Source organism: Alligator mississippiensis, unplaced genomic scaffold (genome assembly GCF_030867095.1).
Source record: "Alligator mississippiensis isolate rAllMis1 unplaced genomic scaffold, rAllMis1 scaffold_21, whole genome shotgun sequence".
Lineage (NCBI taxonomy): Eukaryota > Metazoa > Chordata > Crocodylia > Alligatoridae > Alligator > Alligator mississippiensis.
In genome coordinates, this window is record NW_026775376.1 from 239,531 (window position 1) to 264,106 (window position 24,576).

The window sequence follows — 24,576 nt, forward strand, 5'->3', positions numbered from 1 at the left end:
TCAAACCCACATTTTATCCTGGCACCGGGGGTCCGGCGCACGGGTCAGTGCAGGTTCCGGCGCTTTTCACGGAGGGGACTTGATTCATTTAATGCGGCAAACTAGGGGGGATGAAAGCGCGGCTCCCCTGCCACGCCGGCCGGGCTGGAGCAGGACCCCGCGCGGCCCGATCCCGGGGGCTGCAAAAGCACGAGGAGCGCGGGGACGGGGGCGGGGCGTTGATTCTGCTGCGTCGGGAAGCTTGGCGGGCTTGATTGGGCTGCGTCGGGCTGTGCTGTATATAAGACACGGCGGCGGGCTCGGGGGGCGCTGTGTCTCGGGCGGCGGCGGCGGCGGCGGCGGCGGCGGCGGCGGCGGCGGCGGCGGCGGAGGAGGAGGAGGGGGGATGCCGCGGCAGGGCGGGCTGGCTGTGTCGCCGCCGCACCGGCGAGGCGGGGCGGGGCTGTCCGACCTTATCTTCCGCGCGGTGTGCGCCTCCACGGCCCGCAAGGGCGTGTCCCTGACCGCCATCAAGAAGGCGCTGTCGGCCGACGGCTACAACGTGAAGAAGAACAAGGGGCGCATCAAGGCGGCGGTCACCGCCCTTGTCACCAAGGGCCTCCTGCAGCGGGTGACGGGCAGCGGCGCCTCCGGCTCCTTCCGCATGGGCAGGATGCCGAAGGAGAGCCCCGCCCGCCCGGCCGCGGCGGCGGCCAAGAGCCGCAGAGCGAGCGCGGCCCGGAGGAAGGAGACGAAGTCCCGGGGGAAGCAGGCGGCGGCGGGGAAGGGCTCCGGCAGGGGCAATAAACGGGGCGCTAAAACACCCAAAAAGCCGGCGGCCAGAGCCCGGCGAAAAGCCGCGGGCAGGAAGCGGCAGTAAAATCCGTGCCGCGCTTACTTACAAACCCAAAGGCTCTTTTAAGAGCCACCACGTGCTCGGTGGAGGAGCGGATACACTGCGGGGGGTGGTTCCCTGACAGCCGCCTGTCACACTAGCAGAGCCCCGGGCAGTTGCTCTGCTCCCAGCCCCTCCCGGGCTCCAGTTGTCCCTCCCCCAGCCTGGCTCCCGGCTGGGAGACGTGTGACTGCAGCGAGAGCCTGGCTCCCAGCCCCTGCCGCTGATACCAGCTAGGTCTCATGCCCCCTTTTCGAGGTCAGCAGCCTATAGCAGAATCCTGCCCGCAAATGAAGTTGGATCTGACCAGGAGCTGCCCCAGAGAGCGCCCTCTTCCCCTGTCCTCTCATGTCGGTGCTTAGTGCTTCACTCCCTGCAGAGGCACCGGCCTCTGCAGTGAGGAAAGAGCAGGCCGGCCATTTGAGTTCTCGGGGGGGGGGGGGGGGCGATTGGGACTCTGCAGCCCAGGACAGCAACCTGGGTTGCAAGCTGCAAAATGTTGCCAACCTTTGCTATAGGGCTCTAGGAAGTCTGTCACACAAGTTATGTGGAGATGCAGCTTTTAAAAGTACTTTTCTGGTGCATGGTCAGTGATCACTGATTGTGATCAAGATCTGAAGAGTAACCCATGCTTAAGAGTTATTATATGGAGTTTGTTTATGTGCCAAGGAAATGGCTCGTCGTAACTTCATTTGACCTGAAAATGGCAGATTTTGCACTATCCATGCAGCCATCCTTGCACCCACAGAAAGGCCGTCCGAATGCATACAGACAAGTTGCTGTTTTAACCAAATCATTAGAGAAATTGCACCAAAAAAGAACATTGAATCTCAGTGTCCCAAGAACATGTTCTGTTATTATTTCAAGTGACTTTAAGTACCTGTTTTTAGTTTCTCGGGTCTTGATACGCGAAGGAAACGGCTAGTTTTGAACTGGAGCTGTTTTAAGTTTCCAGAAAGAAAAGAATTCTTGTGGGTAAGAGCTGGGCCTAATGTATGGTTGGGATAGACAAAGACAGGCATTTGGGTATCACGGTACCTTTCTCCAGGCCTCTGAGAGAGAAGCAGACATAGAAGAGCTAAGAAGCAGAAATATTTAAGCCCATCCCTTTGTACCAAAAAGCTACACATGAAAGCACATGTTCTGCAGAATTAGCTAGTACCTAATTCTGTAGAAGTGCTGCCTAGCTGAAGCACCAGCAGAAATCAGAGGGTGCCGTGTATTAATAATAGAGGGTGCCCATCTATTAATAAAAATGCCATGCATGCAGTTTTAGCTTCTTTTAATATAGTTGAGCAACTGGAACAAAGGGAAGAGTCAAAAGAGACAAACAGGCTGGAGAAAACCTGGAGCTGTGAAGCTCTTTCTTCCACCTCCTCCTCCTCCCTCTGAAGAGTGAGAGTCTAAAGGGCTAAGGCTGACCACCAATCGGGAAGATGGCTTATCTTGTCCCTTAGGGTGACAATATTACTCTGGAGTTTGTACTCAAGAGTTCAAAGAAAGGTCGGATTGTCTCCCCGGTGAAAGATCCTGGTGGAAAAGTGAAGATCGGGGCTTTGTTACCAGCATCATAAAACGCCACCAATCCCCTTTCATAGTCCAAATAAATCCGAATCCTTGTGGGAATCCCATGCACGTGCAGAGTGGTTTCAGGAGAAGTGAGAGCCTGGTATTTCTCCCAGTATTTCCGCACAGCCCAGATGCCCTGCTTGGCTGCAATCCTGTTCCCCCCTTTTTTCTTCACAGATTCCTTTGCTACTCCCAGAACCCAGACTGCCTCTTCCCCAACTTCCACCTCCCAATAATGTCTCCCCAAGTGAAGCCTTCGCAGCCCAGCACGCAAGGCGCAGCATCAAATCTCTCAGGGCTGTCAGGCACCTCCTGCTGTGTGACTCCCCAGTTTACACTTGTTCGATCTGGAGACAGACGGAGCCAAGAAAACGCTGTGTCGGGATCCAGAGTCACGCTCAGTGGAGACGGGGAAAAACAAAATATAAGAACCAGAGGCAGAGCTTGGCTTGAGGGAGGGACAGGGATTGGGATGATCTGGCACATCATGTCCTCTCTCCATTCAAAATGTTCTATTGCCATCTTGGGGCCATCTGCCCCTTATTGCCTTGTGCATTGGCTCAAAGGGTATTTTTAAGTTTTCATTTCACCCATTTCTGTTCCACCCATCAAATCACAGGGAAAGAAAAACTCCTTACCTTTCATCACTTGAGTACAGATGTTTGCTGACCAGGCTCACCTGGTAACTCATAAAATAGTCCCAATTGATCATCATGGTATCATAGTGCCAGCCCCCTCCCAAATATCAGACTGGCTTAAACAATCATAAAGCATTTTTTTAAATACATCTTAGTTTCTTCCTATTTGCATTTCTTGTGGCTCAGAAAGGAGAAATCCATGGGGACAGGCTTTCTGCTTTTCCACTATAATCACAAGAACTAGGAATTTACTGTCAATTGAAAACACGATTCTTTCAACTAAGTGTTTTGCCAACCAAAAGGCAGACAAGGTTCTTTGGGTAGATGTGGTATCTTTTATTAGACCCACTAAATCCTTGGAGAAAATTGTTATTAGTAAGCTTTTGGGCACAAACACCCTTCTTCAGGCATAAGGAGAGTCTGCTGGTGTTGTGTGTGCTCTCCTACCAAAGGGACTGCAAGTAGTCACAAGCCTTGCAATAAAATACCAGGAATTGGGACCACTGCAATAGTGAGTAATAACTTCCTTGTCTTTCTATCAAGTATCTCCAGCATAGGTGGGCTGCTTTTTTAGCAGTGATTCCCCCAGTTTGATTCCTGTTGCTTTGAGTGGCCCCAAACAACTATTTTCTCCTGCTTCAGGAAACTATTTGCATTGCATTGTCCACCCTCCCCACAACCCCCCGAATATTTACCTCTGTCCACCTTTGGGTCAGGCAGTAAGCACACTAAAAGAAAAAAAAACACACAGCAGAGATCAGATCGTGGTGGTTACTCTCAGACTTGAATACCAAGAAAGAAATGAGGGTCTGGACAGGTGAAGCAATGACACTAAAAACCCAGAGATAATCTTAGCAACATAGTGCTCTGCAGTGTATGAATTAGAAAACATTTAGGACTGCTTTCTTCTATCACCTTTGTACTAGAAAGACAGACCCTGGGATCCATTCTCGTTCTATCCCCTAGGCGCGTCTACACGAGATGTTTGCTGTAGAGCTAATTAGCTCCGCAATGAAAATGTCACCATTTACACACGTGACCTTACTAGGTTGCAGTAGATTAATAAATGCCACCGCAGGGTAGTCCAGCTAAACACAAGCAGTACCCTGTGGCAGCATTGTTTTGTGTGCTACAGCACATGTGTAGGTAGTGACGGGGCTGGCTGGGGCACAAGGGTGCTTCAGCGTAGGGGCTGCCTACTGACCAGCCCCTCTGCAGCACATGGAGCCTGGTCAGACCAGCCCCAGCTGGCAGTCTGACCTCTGGGTCCCCTGCCAGCCTGGGCTGCTCTGGCCCACCTCAACATGCTGTGCATGAATAAACTCCGGAGCAATTAGGTCTGGAGTTTATGCATACGTGTTAATCACACATGTAGATGTGCCCCCTGAGTGTGAACTAGTTTTAACTCCACAGAAGACACCAGGATGGATTCCCATCATGCCCATCCCAATGTAAATGGAGAGTAATCTCCCTGGAGTCTCTGAAGCTGATGCCTCTCTCTCTCACAGGAATAAATAGATTAAAGGCATGCCTAAGCCTTGTAGCTCACTGGGCTTTCATGGTTTCCATAGTCAGCAAACACAAGGAAGTGATGTGTGGAGCCTTCTGGGCATTTAACCTTTAACTCCCCAGACCAAAATGCCCGAGTAAACATATACAGCTGGCATTGGCATGGCTCCAATGGACGATTCAAACTCATACTACTTGAGCTGAAGTGAGATGCCTTAAACCCTCTGCTGGAGTTCTGCGCCCATCTTGTTTCCCCCTCCCCACTTCCAACACGCGCTTTCTCTCTCAGCCCAGTGTAAATCAAGACTAATTCCAATGGAGTCACCAGAGCTGATTTTCTATTTCACTGGTGCTGGTATAAAAATCAGGAGTAGCCTCCCTAGGGACAATTTCTCACTCATTCACCCTATTGTGAATTAGCATCCAGCTTCAGTGCAATCATCATGAGAACAGCACCTGCACAGACACTCACACTCCTCTTTAAGCTCTCCGTTTCCATATTGCCTTGCAGTTTCTCCAGAGCCTCCTGTAGAAAAGTAATATTTTGAGAAAATAACCAAATCCTCCAGTTTGTTTCAGGACAAGAAAGTGCTGAGGGCCAGGCTCTCTCTGTCTCACATCTAGAAAGAGACACAGAGTTATCCATCTCTTGACTATTCAACCTAAGGCATCAGCCAAAAAGCTGGGCTGACAGTCAGTTCCCACCCACAGGTGACTCCCTTCCCCCTCTGGGCGGGCAAGGGGAAATGTCAGAAGTCTCAGGATTGTGGGCATGGGGTGGGACTGGGAGCTTCAGAGAAAGACACTCCCATGCCCGTCCTCCCCAGGCTCCAGGAAGGTGTGTCCTTCACCTGGTGCCCAAACCCCTTCTCAGCTTCAGGAGTCAGGGCATGAGAAGCCACATACCTGTTCAAGGTGCTTCTGGCATCCTAGAGTGGAGAAAGAAAGAAGGAGTTAAGTCATGTGTGGCCTACACTTGGGACCTTCCTGCTTTGGATGAACTCCATTAGGTCATGCCCCAAAACAGTCCCAGTTCCCTCGGTCACTTCATGTCCTACAGGAGGCTTCAAGACCTAAATCTTTCACCTCCTGTCAATGACTGGATGAAACCAGGAATAAAGCCTTTGCAGCTGGGTGGGGAAGGAGGGAGTTTTCTCCTATTCAAGTCAGATCAAGAGATTTTTCTTCCCCACAAAGAGCAAATGGCAACGTAGGCATGGAGGTCAGCTGTGGCCAGTGACTGTGCAGGGATCTGGGGGCTGCTCACGCAGTCTCACCTCCAGAAATCCCATTGCTGGCTCCTCACATTTCTCCTCCAGTTCCCTGAGCAGAGCATCAAGACAGGAAAGCTTTTCTGAGAGCTGTGTGATACTTTCATCCTTCCTGGTCTCTATGTCTCTCTCCAGCTCTTCCAACCAAGCCAGAAAGAGACGCTCTTGTTTTTCCAAGAACTGGTGCAGTCGCTCAAATTGAAATTGCATCTTCTCTTTCTCAATCTCTGTTTGCTTCTAGAAGGGACACAGAAGGGCCAGAAACATGGATGAAATCATGGAATGTGTCACTTTAAAGGTAGTTTTCAAAGAAGAAAAATCTGTAAGCTACTATATGTTTTATAAAGAAGACCTAAAACTTTATAATTAGTACTTTTTTTTTTCTATTTCTTGACGTTAGAAATGTTTTTCTTACCTCTCCTGGAAGACTGTGCACACTAGATAACCTCATCACTGTCTAACACTGAGTCTAGAAGAGAAGGAGGGGTTTAATTCAAAATGTTCAAAACTTTAGCTCCACTGACACCTCCTTTAACCTGGCAGATAACAGACAAAAAAGTTGTTAAAATTTCTCCTTCCATATCCCTGGCTCCCCCAAATCTTCCCATAAGCCATGGCTGCAGGGAACTGTTTCAGGTACTGTAGGCTGTAGACGTGGTCAGTGCCATTGGTGACACATAGGGGGTGCACATGGGTGCACGTGCACCCCCTAAAATTGGCGGTGTACCCCCTGCGATTGGCCATCACCACCATTGCTTGCCACCCTCCCCGCCTTGCTGCCAGTGGCGTCTGTGGGCAGTTGTAGAGCGTCACTGACCACCGCTGACACTGCTGGTGGCATCTGCAGGTAGTTGCAAACCGCTAGTCGGCACTTGCCACCATCCCGCTGTCGCCAACACTGCTGTGGCCACCTGCGGGAGCTCCCCACTTGCCACCACCACGCCACTGCCCCTGCCTGCGGGTGGTCACCGTACCCCCCCAGCCTCAGAGGCATGCATCGTTCATGGTCAGTGACTGACAGAGACTGACTAGTGCGGACTATGGACCTAGCAAAAGTCTAAGTTATGAATGATATGCTTCTGTAAGGCTCAGGTCAAGCATAGTGCCTGTTTTTAACCTGGCAGGTGAAATACCACGTATCTGTCCATGAAGGCAGTTTTCCTAAAGCGCACCCGGGGACAACTGCTCTTCTGGTGTGGTTCAGTACCCGCTGAGGTGCAGCGGCTTTAAGCCCACTTTATGGAAATGAGAGTCTCCGTCCTAGCTTGCTCCGAGGGCCTTATGGCTAAGGGCAAGAAAACTCGGGGGCACCTGAACCCCACACCCCAGGGCTTGGGCCGGCAAGTAGGATCCCTGCCAAAGGATTTGGAAACATCTGAAGCCCCAGGAGTGGCTGGAGATCACTTTCCAGTCATAGGGCCACTTATGGTTCTGGACTGCCTCATGGATTTGGAATTGGATTTGGCTATTTTGGCTTGGAACATGGATAAATTAAAAAAAAATCCTAAATAGTAGCCTGGGAAAGTAGAATAAGAATCTGTTTATCAAGCCATTAAAATCAGACTAGGTCAGGAATGAATGCCTGCTTGTTGGAGTTTTGTTCTGCTGTTTGATAGCAATTGATTTTTAAGTAGTCAGCTAGATCCCTATTGCAATAATAATGTGTTTCTGTTAACCCGTTGTGCATTATAACTGGCCTGCTCAGCAAAGTAAAGAGAACGTGGTAAGGAGCATTCCCAGATGGTGAAGGAAAGAGATAAGAAGCTCTCTCCCAGAACTGTACTTTTCACAAGGACACAAGCCCCATTTAACTGGTGTCTTTCAAGTCCACAGGAAAACTGGTTCAATCCAATTTCCAAAGTCTCAGTAAAATAAATCAATTTGAATAATGTCAATGAGAATATGACTCAGAGGGTGGTGGTGGATGGGTCATATTCGACCTGGGGGGAAGTGGGCAGCGGAGTCCCCCAGGGCTTGGTGCTTGGGCCCGCGCTGTTCAATTTCTTTATCAGCAATTTGGACGACGGGGTGAAAAGCAACCTGTTCAAATTTGCTGATGATACCAAAATTTGGGGTGAGGTGGGCACGCTAGTAGGGAGGGAAAGACTGCAGCAAGACCTGGATAGGTTGCAGGGGTGGGCTAACAAAAACAGGATGTATTTCAATACTGACAAGTGCAGGGTGCTGCACTTGGGCAGTAGTAACCAGCAGCACACGTATGAGATGGGAAACTCCCTTCTTGAGAGCACGGAGGCAGAAAGGGATCTTGGAGTCATCATTGATCCCAAGATGAACATGGGCTGACAATGCGAGGTCACGGTCGGCAGGGCTAACCGGACCTTTCCGTGCATCCACAGGTGCATCTCAAGTAGGGCCAAGGAGGTGATCCTCCCCCGCTATGTGACACTGGTCAGGCCACAGCTGGAGTACTGCGTCCAGTTCTGGGCACCGCACTTCAAGAGGGATGTGGACAACATTGAGAGGGTCCAGAGGAAGGCCACCCACATGATCCAGGGACAGCAGAGCAGACCCTACAATGAGAGGCTACGGGACCTGAACCTGTTCAGCCTTCACAAGAGAAGGCTGAGGGGGGACATGGTGACCGTCTAAAAACTCACTAGGGAAGACCAAAAGGGTTTGGGGGAGACCTTGTTTCCCCTAGCGCCCCCCAGGATAACAAGGAATAATGTCCACAAGTTGTTGGAGAGTAGGTTTAGATTAGACATCCATAAGAACTACTTCACTGTCAGGGTGGCTAGGATCTGGAACCAACTTCCAAGGGAAGTGGTGCTGGCTCCCACCCTGGGGGTCTTTAAGAAGCGGCTCGATGCCTACCTGGCTGGGGTCATTTGAGCCCGGTTTTCCTCCTGCCCAGGCAGGGGGTCAGACTTGAAGATCTACAAGGTCCCTTCCAACCCTACTTCTATGATTCTATGTATTTAAATAACCCATATATAAGTACTGGGTATAAACAGGGAATTTGGGGAAGACCTCAGCAAATTCAAAGCAACCTCCTGCCAGCCTGCATCCCACCTTCCTCCTCTCTCCTGTGTCTCTCCTCAGCCAGTATAAGTGAAAATCTGTATTATGCTATTGCAGGTAGCTAGATAGGCATAGAGACAAGTGGTTATTCTAATGTTTTCAGGGTGTTGTCAAGAAAAGATTGGGTTATAGATCTGTCTTGCCTCTTTATCTGACTTGGGTGGCAGAAGTAGCTTACCTGCTAAGGGGGAATGGAGGAGCACTGGAAAATGTGATTGTATCTTGACTTGCTATATAGAAAGGGTAATCTGGAAGGGAATTGTAACTGTCTTTGAATTCTATGTCTAAGCCTGCAGAGAATAGAGAGGCTGTAGTCTTCTCTCAAAAGACCAAACAGTGCTGGGTTTTTTGTAACAGTGCTGTGAGGGATAGGGATCCAGGTGTATCGCAGTGGCATTAGATCATTAGTGTAGGTACTGCATGCATTGGTACTTGAAACCTTATGGCCAGTATGGGCACATTGCACCATTGATGCTATCCTACCTATTCAGTTGTATAGTTTGAATAAAAGCCATCCCCTGCCACAGCAGGGAATACAACCCAGAAGCCTAACTTCCATGCATAGCTACTTTAACCACTAAATTACAGTCCCATCTCTGAATTGAGAATAAAAATCCAGGAATCTGAATTCCCTTCCCCTCCCCTCTCCCATGTACTCACACCAGGAAACTAGGGACAGAGCCCAGGAATATGGACTCCCAGCCTCCTTGCTCTAATACTAGGCCTCACAGTCCTCCCAGAGGCCAGGATACAGCCCAGGAGTCCTGATTCCAAAACCTACTCTAACCAGTAGGCAAATCTCTCCTCCCTGAGCTGGGGAAGGAGTGCTGCCTCCCAGTTCTCCTCTCCCCCATGTCACCACTTTGACCCCACTCCTGCCAGCTGCGAATTTCTATTACCTCTTGCTGCCAATGGGGAAACTGAAGCACCGTGTCACCTGCCCGACACCACGCAGGAAGTCTGTGGCAAAGCTGAGAACTGAATCTAGAATTGACAATCCAAATTTAATATCCGAACTAGTGAATCATCCTTCCTCTTACTGCAGCATACCTGCCCTCAGTGAATCAGGCCTAGAACCAGACAGCCTGCCACCGGAGGTGGTTCAAGCGCCTACATTGAACACCTTCAAGAGCAAACTGGATGCTTATCTTGCTGGGATCCTATGACCCCAGCTGACTTCCTGCCCTTTGGGCAGGGGGCTGGACTTGATGATCTTCCGAGGTCCCTTTGTTGCACAAACGGCTAGTTTCGTGCCCCTGGAGGCTTGTCCAATCCACCCCAGGAGAGAGTCACACACACAGGCTAGGTCCAATTTCAGATTTATTGTATGCAAACAGTTCGACCCAGGAGCTGAGCTCAAATCAGAGTCGACCACAAGTCTGGCCCGGAATCACATTTTTATAGCTTACCTAAACATAGTCTTGACGTATTAGGCACTTATTGGCAGCATTACCATTTCCTAGTTGTTACGTCTTATCTTGTAGGCTGAACTTAACTTGTTATTGGTTAGTGTGACTTATCAGGGTTGGTGCATGCGCATTCAAAAAGCAGAACTACAGCAAAATCTTTTGTCGCATGCGCAGAGGGAAAGGGGAACTGCGGCAAAGTTAGTAAACTTTAGTAACCTCTTATCTCAGCGTAACCTTAGGGCACTGGGCAGGGATGATTTCAAAATGCAAGGCAAGCAGTAAGAACAGCAGACCACAGATTAGTCATTAGACCTTATGATCTTGCACAAGGGTCATAAGATGGTCATAAGACACTTCTATCACATAGTTGCTGCTCAAGTGTTATTGCAAAATCAGGGAGCCTAACGTCTTTTTACTACAACTCCCCCCTCAGATGCTTTCTTACTCTAAAAATTTTCATAAGTGTCAGCAATAGCCAATCTTTGATAGTGTACAAGCATTTCACGGTTAACAACTGACTGAACAGTCTGTCTCAGAAGGGTCATGATGCACGGTAGCATACAAGGAAGCAAGCAAAGGGTTGACACTAACAAGCATAAGGCCATCAACACGCCCTTTAACCAGCCAGTCTGAGGAAGCCAGGATGTAAACCAGTCAAAGTTCCACCCGTTCCATGTCTGGACTGGGACATGTGCTACCTTTTCCATATCATTTGCTAGGTCCTTTATCAATTCACCATTATCATCAATTTCAACACAACAATTTGATAAATTCAACTTCCTGCACACCCCTCCTCCACTTGCAAGTAAGTAGTTAAGAGCTAAGCGGTTTTGCAGTTGTACTGAACCTTACTGAGGGTTGCAAGCTTGTTTTGAGAACAAGTATAACAGGTGGACATAACTTTTGGGTTCGATATACCTAAAAGGGACAAGAGTCCCAACAAATAGACTAGGGCCCACATCTTTGCAAGCATAACTTCAAATCTCCAGCAGGTTCACTTTTCCACTTGTTGGCTTTTTGTTCCCGGGTGTTATCAGCTTCCGGAGTGACCACACCCTGGGAGTTGGTGTCCTCCTGATGAAAAGGCTTTACCCTCAAGCAATGGGTCCACTTATCGCTGTTTCATAAGCGAACAGCTGTGTGTGTAGTCAGCAGCACCTGGTAGGGTCCCTCCCACCTTTCCGCAAGGGGATCCTTCTTCCACTTCTGTACCAAAACTTGGTCACCCGGTTTGAAGTTGTGGATTGGTGCATCAAGCGGGAGGCTCTGGAAGGGTGCAGCAAACCTGTGTAGGGAAGACAAAACAGACTGCAAGGTGATAACATGTTCTCAAATTTCAGATTTTTCTAAATCTACAGTAATCTGTTCCCTCTACCCCGCTGGCAAGACTCTGGGAGACATACCAAACATTAATTCAAAAGGTGACAATTTAATCCCTCTACGTGGTATGCTACGAATACGAGTTAAAGCCAGTGGGAGTGCCTGCGGCCATTTCAAATGAGTCTCAATACAGATTTTCGTTAACGTCGCTTTCAGCGTTCTATTCATGCGCTCCACCTGACCTGAACTCTGGGGTTTCCATGGAGCATGGAGTTTCCATGTGATATCTAAAGCTTTGGACACTTCCTGTACTATTTTCCCCACAAAATGACTTCCTTGATCTGACTCAATAGACTCAGGCAACAGAAATCGGGGTATTATCTCGTGGAGTAGTACTCGTGTCACTGTGGATGCGGTAGCCGTTCTTGTGGGGTACGCTTCCACCCATCCAGTTAGTTGATCAACCAATACTAGCAGATAACAGTAACGACCAGACTTTGGAAGTTCAGCGAAGTCAATCTGCCAAGCTTGTCCGGGATAATGGGCCCACGGTCTTCCTCCCATAGGGGCTGGTGGTCTTGTAGGTTTTGGGTTTACCTTTTGACAGGTTGGGCACTGAGAGACCACTCTCTGGGCTTCCAGATCAAGTTCTGGAGCCACCATTTGACGAGTTAACAAGTCTCCCATCGCAGTGCCTCCCATGTGAGTGGAATAATGTAACCGGTGGAGTATCTCTTCCAATAAGCATCGAGATATTAATACTTTCCCTCCGGGTACAATCCACCATCCCTGAGGGTTCTTAATAGCCTTGAGCTCTGCGGCTATCTTATCTGATCCTGGGCCATACTTTGCTTTACAATCTTCTAAGTAAAAGGGCACCTCATGGGCCGAGCCCTGAAACACTGCCTCTCCTCCCATCTGTGCTGCCTCTTTGGCTGCTACGTCAGCCTTTGCATTTCCCCTTCTCTGGCGCTCATCTGCAGCCTTGCCATGGGCTTTAACATGCACCATGGCCACCTCTTTCGGTAGCGGAGGGCTTTCAATAGCATTACAATCTGTGGCCCATTTGCAATCTTTTATCCAGAGGCCGTGATGAACCCACGTTCTCGTCATAACAACCCATGGGCACGTACAGTGGCAAAGGCATAGCGCGAATCCGTAAAAATGTTCACTCTTTTGTCTTTTCCTAATACCAATGCATGGGTCAGGGCAGTGAGCTCCGCTGCCTGTGCTGACCAGTTTGCCGGGAGCTTTTCTTTCCACACCGTCTCAGCCAAAGTTACCACAGCACATCCCATATGCCGCATGCCATGTATCACGCTACTCGAACCATCTACGAAGAATTCCTCCTCTGGGTCCTCCCATTCAAAGGCAAACAATTTCTGACTATCTTTGTGTAGCAGAATAGAGAAGAAAGCATCTTTTAAACCATAGGATGATCCACTAAATTCTTTTGTTTACAGCTCTCAGGTCTTATACCAATCCTGAAGGAGGCGCCATCTGCCCATATACATGAATCAACATTCTTTAAAATCTCAATTCCTTTGGCTTTCACAGAAGCTTGTAGCTTTGTTAGTAAATCTCGCCCCTTCAGCTTGAACCTTCCCCCGAGGAGTTCACCCTTATCAGGCGGCCCCCCGCTGACTTTCCTTTTGTTTGTCCTTCAGCTTAGGGCAATCCCTCTTCCAGTATTCCTTTCTTCTGCCCCCCTCAGGTTTCTCCTTCCATCCCCCCCCAGTGTTTGTGCTTCCACCCCAGGCTTTCTCTCTCTCCTCTCTGCCACCTGATCACGATTCCCATAAACTTCATACGCAATCTCTACGAGTTCTGAAAGCAGCTTACCCGCTGCCCCCTCAGTCTTTTGCAGCTTTTCCTCATACGGGGGAGGTGTTTTAGAACAGCTTGTGCCAGCTATCCCTTCCCGATCCGTTTGGTCTGTGTCCGGTGGCGTTTTAGCCTCATCCCTGCACCTTAACCCTTGAGTCAGATCTTCCCTCACTATCAGAATTAAAGAGGACCCGGGGCTTTCTCCCAGCGTCCTAGTTAATTTACGACAAGCCCGACGTGTTGTCGGATGAGGGCGCTTTGAGCAGTTTTTCCCCGAATACAACGTATGTTCTCAGACACAAAAAAATAGGATCCTTTACCAGACAAAATTCTAGCCAGCAGTAAGATTTTAAACTGACCTGTATTTAATAAGATTCGGATCCAGTCACCATGATTTTGAGCACACAGAAAGACACAGGAAAGGCTTATTTAGGATGTCCGGGCTGTTCAGTGCCTTGCCCCGCAGTCCTTACTGCCCAGACTCAAGGCTACTGACGTGACACCGGCTCATACAGTGGAAGGAGGGAGGGAAACACAAAAGGGATTCTTTCACTCCTGCCCTTGAGAGAAGATACTGGGACAACGGATTTGGGAAAGACAAAATCACTCAGACACCTGTCCACTGGGTCACGAGGTTCCAGCTGAGCCCCCTTGCGTTTGACACTACCTTGTTAGGCAGAATCGGGGCGGCTAGACTCAGCTTTTAGTCCCAGACCTGGTCAGTGGCTCATCATTTTTTTTTTTTTAAATACACCGACGCACATTCATCCAGTTAGACCTACCTCCTTCCCCACACTGCCTTAGCCAGATTCACATCAAAAGAACCGGCATCCGGCCACTCCAACTGACAGAGAGTAATTAATCTATCTTTTAACATTTCTACCCCGTAATTCCCTTTGAACTTACTAAAGTTTCTTAGCATGCATCCTAATGGGGTTGTGGAGTTTTCTTCTTGGGAGCTACCTGAACCCATTGTGTCAATCAAAATTCAGACCTATTTGCTGAACATTAAAACAAAATCACTCAAAACAAAGTCCCCGGGGCTAATGTTCAGAGTTATATACTGAACATTCCAAAATTCCAAATTCCCTGAGAGACCACTCAACAAGACAAACTACCCAAATGACACAAGGCAAATGAATACTTACTCCGTCAACACCCTGGCGCCGTCTCTTCGGACCCACTTAGCCTGGTTGACTCATTTAAGGGAGAGCCTTTAACCTCCCGGGTGTCCCGACTCACGGTTCCAGTGCTGTGACAGACTCCAAAAGCAGTCTGGTGGCCACTTCACAGACACCTTTTCCATTCTTATCGTGACCCCGGGGTAGTCCGAGGGCAACTCCTGGCTGGCTCGCCAAATTGTTGCACAAACGGCTAGTTTCGTGCCCCTGGAGGCTTGTCCAATCCACCCCAGGAGAGAGTCACACACACAGGCTAGGTCCAATTTCAGATTTATTGTTTGCAAACAGTTTGACCCAGGAGCTGAGCTCAAATCAGAGTCGACCACAAGTCTGGCCCGGAATCACATTTTTATAGCTTACCTAAACATAGTCTTGACGTATTAGGCACTTATTGGCAGCATTACCATTTCCTAGTTGTTACGTCTTATCTTGTAGGCTGAACTTAACTTGTTATTGGTTAGTGTGACTTATCAGGGTTGGTGCATGCGCATTCAAAAAGCAGAACTACAGCAAAATCTTTTGTCGCATGCGCAGAGGGAAAGGGGAACTGCGGCAAAGTTAGTAAACTTTAGTAACCTCTTATCTCAGCGTAACCTTAGGGCACTGGGCAGGGATGATTTCAAAATGCAAGGCAAGCAGTAAGAACAGCAGACCACAGATTAGTCGTTAGACCTTATGATCTTGCACAAGGGTCATAAGATGGTCATAAGACACTTCTATCACATAGTTGCTGCTCGAGCGTTATTGCAAAATCAGGGAGCCTAACGTCTTTTTACTACACCTTCCAGCCCTAATGTCTATGAAATCTATGAAATGGCTTTCGTACGAAGGAAACGGCCCAGGGTGAGCCCAGCCCTGAGCTCAGGAAAGTGAAAGTAGCCCCGTGCCCTCCCGTCTCACAACCATGGCTGCGGCGAGCGCTGTACAAAGCCTCCGGGACGAGGCGAGCTGCTCCGTCTGCCTGGAGTTGTTCGTGGACCCGGTGATGATTGTCGGCTGCGGGCACAACTTCTGCCGAGCCTGCATTGCCCAGTGCTGGGAGGGGGCCGAGATGGACGTCACCTGCCCCCAGTGCAGACAGACCTTTGCCCAGAGGCTCCTGGGCCCAAACAGGCAGCTGGGCAATTTAGTAGAAGTGGTCAAGGGCCTGAGCATGGGGTCAGCGGAGGGAGCCAGGGGCAAGATGGTGTGCGAGCAGCACAGGGAGGCTCTGAAGCTCTTCTGCGAGACAGACCAGGTCCTGATGTGCATGATCTGCCGGGAGTCCCAGGCGCACCGAGCTCACCCCGCGGCTCCCATCCAGGAGGTTGCGCAGCAGTGCAAGAACGGGCGCGCGGGCCCAGTCCGGCTGTGCAGCTGAGGGGGATGTACACCTCTCTGCGGCGCTGGGTCTTTCTGCCCAGCGGCCACGGCACAATGGCGTGGCTGCACATGGAGGCTGGTTTGTGGTAGCCTCTGTGCAAGCCATCCTGCTGGGGGGAGGCGAGAAGGACCCAAATGCTCTTTGTTACGTTCCTGACTCAGCAAAGACGACTGAGACGTGCTCTTCTCCAGCCCGAAACCCCGGCTGTTTGATTAGGGGACAAACACCACCTGCCTGGTTTAATGACAGTAACTCTGGCACAACATAGCGGGGAGGGCTGGTCTCCAGCTCCATCCCATAATAATGACTAGCACTTTAACCTTATAATCGCCCAGTTATTACACCCTTGTCATCAAATCTTGCCTTTGAAAGCAGACAAAGCAGGAACATGGCTCCCCTGTCCCTGGACACGCAGAGCAGTGAACCTCCTCCAGTGTCACCGACCCACGGTTGTGTGCGGGGCTGTGTCTTGAAACAGGGGGTGTCCGGCACCAGTTTCCCTTCAGCTGTTACAACCCTCCCTGGGAGCTGCCTGGGGACTCCTTGGGGACGGAGGGATTGTAGCGCGTGGACAGACTCTGTTCCCCTTGGACAGAGCCCACGTGGCATGCTCTGGAGGGCAGGCCCTGCTCACAGGATCTGCCACGAGCAGCCGCTTCCCCCAGCCGATGCTCCCAGCACGTTGCACAAGTCTCAGTAATGCGCATTGCATTGATGCCGGGGGCTTCAGGGCTAATGCTGGCTCCAGAGGGGACGTGGTGGCACCGCCCCAGTCCAGGGAGCACGGCCAGGACCTCCTTTTGAATCTGAGCACCTCCTTCCCCTGTCTTTGTCCAGGCCTGGCTACCAAATGCCGTGCTGCACTGGTCCTGGATTAATGCTGCTCTTTCTGAGGCATCTCGCTGTAGCTGTAGCAGTAGCTGTACTGCTGGGCTGTGGTACTTCAGGACTGGTGTCTCACTTCTGAGTTTCTTCATTTCAGTGCCCAGAGACCAGACCTGTGTCTTGTCCGGCCCAGCTGCCTAAGACTGGCTGGCACTCTGCACTGTCGACCGTGGTGGATTCAAGGCCGTGTTATTTTCTGTTCAGTGCATGTCCCTGACAGTCTGCACTTCCCACTGGTTGCAGTGTTGCCTTGTGGCACCTCCCTAGGACCGGCTCCATTTTTCTATGTGTTCTTCCTGCTGGGCAGGAGCTGGCTCCACAATCCAGCTGGAAACTGGCTGCTTGCTGCTCCAGCTGTGTTAAGCACACACTATTCGGTGCTGCGTCCAGGCAAGGGTGTGCTGTACTGGGAGCTGCTGGTCCAACCTGAGTGCATGGGCTTTCCTGGTGTCACGTCACAGCGCACCCTCGAGCAGCCCTCTCGGTTATGGTGCAGGGAAGAGACTCCAGCTTCTCCCCTCCAAGGAGAACTGACCCAAGGAGTTTTCCTTCCCGCAGAAACAAATTCAAACTCAGCTGCAGCTGCTAAGGGGGGAGAGGGAGAGGCTTGAAGCACTGCACGCGAGTGAAAGCCAGAAACACCAGGAATACCAGGTGGGTGCTGCCGGGGTCCGGCTGATGTCGGGGAGGAAGGAAGGGACGTGTCCTGCTCTGCATGTTTGGTGGGACAGTGACCGTGGCATTTTGTGACCGTGTGTTGCAGGGTGTTGTGGCAGGTGCATGGAGCCAGGCCTTGCAAACAAAAAAATTGTGTTCAGCTGATAGCTATATATATAGCGGTGTTTCACTTTAATTGTTGAAAAATGTGGATTTGGGGTTTATAGCAGAGAAGTTTGCATTTTTAAACAGAGAAAACCAGGATTACTGATTATAAGAGGAAATCTTTCCTTGCTGACAGCCATGGACTTCTCCCCTCCTTAAGGTCCTGGCTCTTAGGGAAACAGAAAAAAAACTTTGCAAAATGAACAGAGTGAAGAGATCCCAGGCAGGGCCCCAGACCTGAGCTATCCCCAGCTCTGCTCCAGATGGTGGGAGGTCGGGGGTCCCAGCCATGGAGACAGTCGGGACCACGGGGCCTTACAAGCCATGCCCTGACTCTCCCCAAAACGGCTGCTCTCCCTGATGTGGTTTCTCTCTCTTCATGGCAGCAAAAGGCAGCAGCCGAGAGGCAGAAGATTGTGTCTGCGTTTGAGCAACTGCGCCGGTTTCTGGAGGAACAAGAGCGACTCATGCTGGCCGAGCTGGGAGAGGCGGAGAGCAGGATTGAGAAGAGTCAGGGGGAGACTGTCACCCAACTCTCCGAGGAGATTTCCCATCTCACCAGCCTGATCAGGGAGCTGGAGGGGAAGTGCCAGCAGGCCGCCAGTGACCTCCTGCAGGTGAGGCACATGAAATGTCTCCAGTCCCAGTGCAGGGGAGGGAAAGGGCTAAACCTTGGGTCTGCCAGGACCAGGTGCATAACTGAGGAGGGGCGACAAGGGCAACGGCCCCTGACAGGCACGTGGTGGCAGTGATGGGAGATGCAGAATATCAGCCCCAGCTGCTGCTGCCCTGTGCATGTCCACTGCCCAAGGTGCATGGCTGCCCTATTACACCTCTTGGGGGATCACTAAATCAGGGCTTGTAAAGGGGCTGAACTTTCCCCAGATCCTCTGTGTCCGGCACTCGGAGTCTGAGGACAAAGTGCGTTCCCTCGGGCACAGGGTCCCTGGTGTGGGGCATTGCACCGAGCTCACTCTTGCATCTTTGTCTCTCCCTTTAGGACATGAGGAGCACACTGAGCAGGTACGTGGCTCCACCTGACTTCCCATAGAGGGAAGGGTCCTGGAGACAATGCAATGGGCACATCTCTGCAGGGCACCACAGCACAGCAAGCACTGGTTCTGTCCCTGAGGTGGGAAGCATGAACGTCCCCCTCTTCTCCTCGGGGAAGTGACAGCTTTGGGCACTGGCGGCCTGAAGTCTGTAAGGTGTAATCTAGGCTTTCCCCCTCTTGTCCCCGGGGAATAGTCCTGGCCACCAGAGCTTGAGCCAACTACCTGTGAAGTCTCTGCTCCTTTCTGATCCCAGAAAATATCCTGGACATTTTGGAGCTGGAGAAAACATCCCTGCTGGGGATCGGTCCCTTCTGCGGGAGCTGCCACTGCCACCGTGGGCAACTGGTGCCTCCCGAGTCGAGTGGGTGGCATTGTCTGTGGGGCCAGAGCTGGCGAGCTCTCTCAGCACCACCGGCCCTGTCATGGGGGGCATGTTCCCCCCCGCTGTGCTCCTCCTGTGCATCGCCTGTGACTGCCACTGTCTGTCCTGCCCCTGCCCCCTGTGGCTGAGGCACATGGCCAGAGTCAGTCTCTAGGTCCCTCCATCCACCCAATGTTTCTACCATGTAGCTGAGCTGCAAAAAGAAAATCAAATAACACAGACTCGTTTTTCCCAGGTGCAGGAAGGAGCAGTTCCAGCTGCCAGAGGGGATTTGCCCAGAGCTGGAAACAAGACTCAGCATCTTGTCTGGACAAACGCTAACTCTACAGGAGACATTGAAGAAGTTTCAAGGTACTGAGAAGGGGGCTGCGAAAGGGAAGAGGGAAGCATCCTTGTTGAGGAAGAAGAGACAAGCAGTTGGTTTGAATTTGGAGCCAGCATCTTTTTTAATTAGGAGATAAACTAAATGTGCTGGACTGATATCGCAGGGAACAGGAATGAAGACACGAGGCAAGGGCTTCTCTCTGCCTTTGCATGAATCACTGATGAACCAGGGCTCCTCTGGGCACCCCTTTGTCCCGGGTGCAGAGCCACAGGGCCCCTGCTGCTCCAGTGCTGCTCAGCATGGGCACCTGCAGCTGGGGTGGTGGGAGCTGCAGGGGCCCTGCCCCACTCAGAGCGAGCCTCCAGTGCCTCATGTCAGGCCACCAAAGTTAAGAGCCAAAATTAAACATGAGGCAGGCTGTCAGGTTTGGATCCTGCTGGCTTAACCCCAGGGGTGCAGCAGCAGGGGGAAGGGTGCTCCCAAGGGCCAGGAGAGGAGCAGGAAGGGAGCAGAGCAGGCAGGTGGGGGGCAGCCTGAGTGAAGCTGCACCTCTGGTATCCTGCACCCCCACAGGGGCCGCTGGAGCAGAGGGCCACTGTCTGGACCCCTGGACTTCCCCAGCCAGCGTCAGCCCTTGCCTGTCCCCTCTGCCAGTGAACAAGAGAGCTGTGAATCTCATCCCCTTCCCATAGGCTCCCTCTCCACCCCCGCTGCTTGTCCCTTTCTGTCACTGAGTCCCTCACCCCAGTGTCTAAGGGGGCAGGATGGGCTGGGCACTGAGCTCCCCTGGATCCGCGGTGTTACATTTCTCCCCCTACTCCTCTGCCTGCACCTGCAGCTCCCTCCTGCCCTGTCCTGGGAGAGGAGGCTGCGCTGCAGGGGAGCAGGGAGATGTGGAGGCAGCTTCTGCAGCCACAGTCCCAGCAGCAGGGGAGGAGCTGCCCCGGTGTCTCCGCTCTGTCTCAGGGGCTCAGGACCAAGGCAGGTCTAAGCCAGGAGCATGAACCAGACACCACAAGTCTGATATCTGTGCCCCTTTCCCCTGCAGAGACTCTGCCATCCACCTTGGAGAAGGGCAAAAGGGTACCAAAGGGATCATACACAAAGGATAAGCACTGGGGAGCTGGTCCCAGCATTAACACAATGATCCAGCAGAGCCCACGGCCACCCCTGGACAAGAGTCAAACCCTCTCCCAGCTCAGCACCAAACCCCCTGCACTGGGACCTGGGGCGCTGGGCTGGGATTTTCCTATTCTTGCCTATGGATTTGCAGCTACCTGCTCCCTTTCCCCCGGGGCAGGACTCCCCCGTGCCAGGCTGAGGAGCTGCGGGGCCGTCGGTGCTTAGCCCCCCGACCCAGGGTAGAGGCAGCTCCGGGGGCCCAGGACGGTCGGAGAAGGACGGGGCTGGTGGGGAGGGGGAGGAATGGCCCGTCTGCCCTGGGCTGAGCTCTGCCCTGATGCTGCCATTCTCTCTGCCAGCGACGGTGACTCTGGATCCGGACACGGCAAATCCCTACCTCGTCCTGTCTGTGGATCGGAGAAGTGTGAGATGGACAAACAAACGGCAGCCTGTGCCCGACAATCCTGAGAGATTTGATGTGGACTCATGTGTGCTGGGCCAGGAGAGATTCACCTCTGGGGGAGACTGCTGGGAGGCAGAGGTGGGGCAGAGGGACTGGGCCCTGGGGGTCGCCAGATAGTCTGTGAGGAGGAAGGGAGGGATCAGATTTAGCCCCGAGGAGGGGATCTGGGCAGTGCAGTGCTGCGGGGATCAAGTCTGGGCTCTCATGGCCCTAGCTCCCACCCGCCTGTCCCTGCGCCAGGTGCCCAGGAGGGTGCGGGTCTGTCTGGACTGTGCAGGGGGGCAGGTGTCGTTTCTCGATGCTGACACCGAGGCCCCGATCTTCACCTTCCCGCTGGCCTCCTTCACTGGGGACAGAATCCAGCCCTGGTTCTTGCCCTGGGCGACGGGGCCTGGGTCCGAGCTGAGACTGTGCCATTGAGTGATGGGGGAACATCCGGGGACCGGACCCCCCCACGCGGGGAAACGGGCCACTCTGGCTTCCTATTCTCTATGACCCCGGAGGAGTCCCCTCTACCTGCCCCGTCCCCTCCTCTCTGCCCCGGGAGCTGCCCAAGTGAAAGATGCCGTCTGCACCGACAAGCCCATCCCATTGCACCAGACCGATCTGTCCCGTCACTCGGTGGCCCTGGGGGAGTCGAGTGCGGCCACCAGCACGGACCCTTGAGGACGTCACCCCAGCGATGACTCTGAAATTCATGCTAAGCTTGGGCCTGTTCACAAAAGTGAAAATACAGAATACGGATGCTAACTGCATGTTGCAAGAGGATGCGAGGTTATGGCTAGGCCATCCGAGAAGGGATAATGAAGTATCTCCTCAGCTCATCTTGCTCTATTTAGGATGATTTCAGGCAGACTCCTAGTGTCCGGTGTGTATAACCATATGAGATATCTATCCTTGATTAATTAGTATGGTAAATATTTCTTTTGCAACTAACTCGTGTTTATGTGCAGGAAGAGACATTTGCCGTATGTGATAGATGTCTCCTCCTGATTCAGTGTGTTTTTCCTGGCTGTTAATCAATTTCTTGATATGTTTCAAACTGGATCACCTCTTGTTACCAAAGAAGGTAACTCATTCGAATTAGAAACTTCTGATGACCAGTGATGAGCAGGTTTTTCCCGTCAATTATTGCTTGGGACTCTCTTGATTTGCACAACTAAAAGATTGCTTTGAAGATGCTAAACTAAGGGGAGAAAAAGGCAGTAAAACAGCAAACAGTGCGCGCTTCAAGAGTGAGAAATCTCTGTGACACCAGTTGCTGATGCGCCCGACTTACTCGAGAAGTTGAAGAGAAACAGACTGCTGCTTTGTTGCCTGTTTGGTGAGAAATCATCACTTTATAACTAATTACTGGACTTTGCTTTGGCTTGGGCTCAGTTGACTTGATTTTAAATACTTGTAGTAAATAAAGCCTTTCTGTCACTCATCGAATGAGGTGTCCTGTCAATCCCTGGGCTACTCTGCAATCGTAGGTTTTTATTTGCTAACACCAGTGTTGTGGCTCAGGGCCAAGTGCTGCTGGGGGCCCTTTGCCTCTAGGATCCCGGAGGAGTCCCCTCAACCTGCCCCCGTCCCCTCCGCTCTGCCCCGGGGACCTGCCCAGATGCAAGGTGCCGTCTCCACCGACAAGCCCGTCCCGTTGCAGCAGGCGGCACCAGGCTGGTCTGTCCCAGCACTCAGTGGCCCTGGAGGAGTCGAGGGCGGCCACCAGAACAGACCCTTGGGGACGCCGCCAGCTTTGTGGCCACGACCCCCTGCAGTGGCAGCAGCCCAGGGCTGGGGCTCAGGGCCAAGTGCTGCTGGGGGCCCTTTCCCCAGAGCCCTGAGGGGGGTGGGGGGCCACCTGGGCTGGAGCCTGAGCCCATCCAGGCGCTGCCTGTGGGAAGCTGCTGGGCTGGTCTGTGCTTGAGCTGGGTTTTCCCATGCAGCAAAGGCCCCTGGCCTGGGGCTTCTCCGAGCTGGAAGAGTTTCACTCAGGGCAGGCGTCTCCCTGCATCCGGCTCCTCCGACATGGACGGTTTCCTTGTATGGCTCAGCCCTGCGCCCCTCGTGGCTTCATGTCCGCAAAGATCTCAATAGACATCTCACCTGGGGTTTGCAATGGCTTTGTTTCTTGGGCCTTCACTCCCCCTCTTCTCTCCCTCCATCTCCCCTGCGCTGGCTCCTTGCTTGGGCTCACGCAGAGGATGTCCCATGCAAGTTGGACACTGCTTTTCCTGGGCCTGGTCTTGGGCGTTGGACTTCTTCACCACGAGGCTGCTCAAGCTGGGCCACACTCTTATTCACCCACAAGCCTCCCCCCTCCCTTGGGGCAGCCGCGTGGCACTGATGGTGGCGCAGGAACTCCACCTACCTTCGTGTTGGTGTTTTCCACCTCCAGATGTTGACCACACAAACTGGGGCTGGAGGTAAATCAGGACTAAAGGTGAAAGCATTTGCAACTTTTATTGTCTCCAAACCAGTTTTTAGGCAGTTCGTAGCCCAACAGGAGACTTTTATGCTGGAAATCTTTTGGGTTACAGCAGGCTTGCCTAGAAGTGCTCTGTGTTTCCAATTATTAGGTAGTAGATTCACAAGCTTCCCATGATGTTTCCATTGTATTTGTCCTTGCTACCTCCCCACAAAGGATGAACAACCACTTTCAATGGGAATCGAAGGGTTTCACCCAGGGAATCTCGACAGAGCAACAGACCATCAGAGCCATTTACAGAAAGGAAACATCTAGCTCTTGCTCTAGTCCAGGGGTCACCAGCCCCTGGCACGTGTGCTGAGTTTGGCATGCGTGCTCATTTTGCTCGGCACACCACCACCAGCCTGGGCTCTAGGCACCTGGTGCCAGCCACGAAGCCCAGGCCGCTCCCAGCAGGCGGCTGGGCAGCTGCAAGGCCTGCAGCAAGCAGACTGGGCTCCGTGGCTGGCAGCAGCTACCCAGAGCCTGGGCCGGCTGCAGCCAGGAGGCTGCAAACATCTGCTCTGGGCTCTGGCATCAGCTCCATACCAGCAGGTGCCTGCGCGGCTTTGAGTGGACAGCGAGGGAGGGCCCTGAGGCAACGCAACCCTGGCCTCTTCCCCGCTGCTGGCACAGAGCTGATGACTGGGCTCCAGAGCCCGGCACAGCTGTTTGTAGCCAGCCTGGGCTCTGGGCAGCTCCTCAGCCCCAGCATCAGCTCCATGCTGGCAGCGACTGCTCGTGCACCTCAGAGCGGACAGCCCCAGGCCCTATCCCCACCATCCGATCCAAGGCATGCAGCTGATGCAAAGCACTGAATGACCTGATAGGAAATGGTAAAGAATGAGAGCACCCTAAGGAACAGAGAAGCTGATCTAAGAAATGGGGTGTGGGAGTAAAGAAAAGATAAACGAGGACAGGAGCTGAGATAAGAGAAGAGCTGAAGAAGCAGGTTTCATAGATTCATAGATTCACAGATGTTAGGGTCGGAAGGGACCTCAATAGATCATCGAGTCCGACCCCCTGAACAGGCAGCAAAGAGTGCTGGGTCTAGATGACCCCAGCTA

The 24,576-nt window shown here is 52.1% G+C and overlaps 3 protein-coding genes and 1 long non-coding RNA gene across 4 annotated transcripts; 2 read left to right on the top strand and 2 right to left on the bottom strand.

The window, feature by feature from the left end:
* Positions 1 to 313: 313 nt before the first annotated feature.
* Positions 314 to 1,294, top strand: LOC132247328 (histone H1.01-like). Its single transcript, XM_059720189.1, has one exon. It carries the CDS (start codon positions 386 to 388, stop codon positions 857 to 859), a length of 474 nt encoding a protein of 157 aa, XP_059576172.1. The 5' UTR covers positions 314 to 385; the 3' UTR covers positions 860 to 1,294.
* A 3,659-nt stretch (positions 1,295 to 4,953) lies between these two features.
* On the bottom strand, positions 4,954 to 6,117 carry LOC132247319 (E3 ubiquitin-protein ligase TRIM15-like). Its single transcript, XM_059720184.1, has 3 exons — positions 5,868 to 6,117; positions 5,497 to 5,519; positions 4,954 to 5,210 (listed from the first exon to the last, which is right to left on the bottom strand). The coding sequence occupies exons 1-3, from the start codon at positions 6,069 to 6,071 to the stop codon at positions 4,997 to 4,999; spliced, it is 441 nt and encodes a 146-aa protein (XP_059576167.1). The 5' UTR covers positions 6,072 to 6,117; the 3' UTR covers positions 4,954 to 4,996.
* A 5,288-nt stretch (positions 6,118 to 11,405) lies between these two features.
* On the bottom strand, positions 11,406 to 14,710 carry LOC132247316 (uncharacterized). Its single transcript, XR_009458625.1, has 2 exons — positions 14,608 to 14,710; positions 11,406 to 11,597 (listed from the first exon to the last, which is right to left on the bottom strand). It is a non-coding gene; the product is annotated as an uncharacterized LOC132247316 (long non-coding RNA).
* A 1,503-nt stretch (positions 14,711 to 16,213) lies between these two features.
* On the top strand, positions 16,214 to 19,644 carry LOC132247315 (E3 ubiquitin-protein ligase TRIM15-like). Its single transcript, XM_059720181.1, has 3 exons — positions 16,214 to 18,327; positions 18,711 to 18,733; positions 19,383 to 19,644. The coding sequence occupies exons 1-3, from the start codon at positions 17,974 to 17,976 to the stop codon at positions 19,606 to 19,608; spliced, it is 603 nt and encodes a 200-aa protein (XP_059576164.1). The 5' UTR covers positions 16,214 to 17,973; the 3' UTR covers positions 19,609 to 19,644.
* Positions 19,645 to 24,576: the final 4,932 nt, after the last annotated feature.

Coding starts and splice junctions, on each gene's coding strand:
- LOC132247328 (XM_059720189.1), top strand. CDS start 386: ATGCCGCGGCAGGGCGGGCTGGCTGTGTCGCCGCCGCACCGGCGAGGC.
- LOC132247319 (XM_059720184.1), bottom strand. CDS start 6,071: ATGCAATTTCAATTTGAGCGACTGCACCAGTTCTTGGAAAAACAAGAG. Junction 5,520..5,867: donor CAGCAATGGGATTTCTGGAG/GTGAGACTGCGT, acceptor TCTCCACTCTAG/GATGCCAGAAGCACCTTGAA. Junction 5,211..5,496: donor GCCAGAAGCACCTTGAACAG/GTATGTGGCTTC, acceptor GTCTCTTTCTAG/ATGTGAGACAGAGAGAGCCT.
- LOC132247315 (XM_059720181.1), top strand. CDS start 17,974: ATGGTGGGAGGTCGGGGGTCCCAGCCATGGAGACAGTCGGGACCACGG. Junction 18,328..18,710: donor CCGCCAGTGACCTCCTGCAG/GTGAGGCACATG, acceptor CTCTCCCTTTAG/GACATGAGGAGCACACTGAG. Junction 18,734..19,382: donor ATGAGGAGCACACTGAGCAG/GTACGTGGCTCC, acceptor CGTTTTTCCCAG/GTGCAGGAAGGAGCAGTTCC.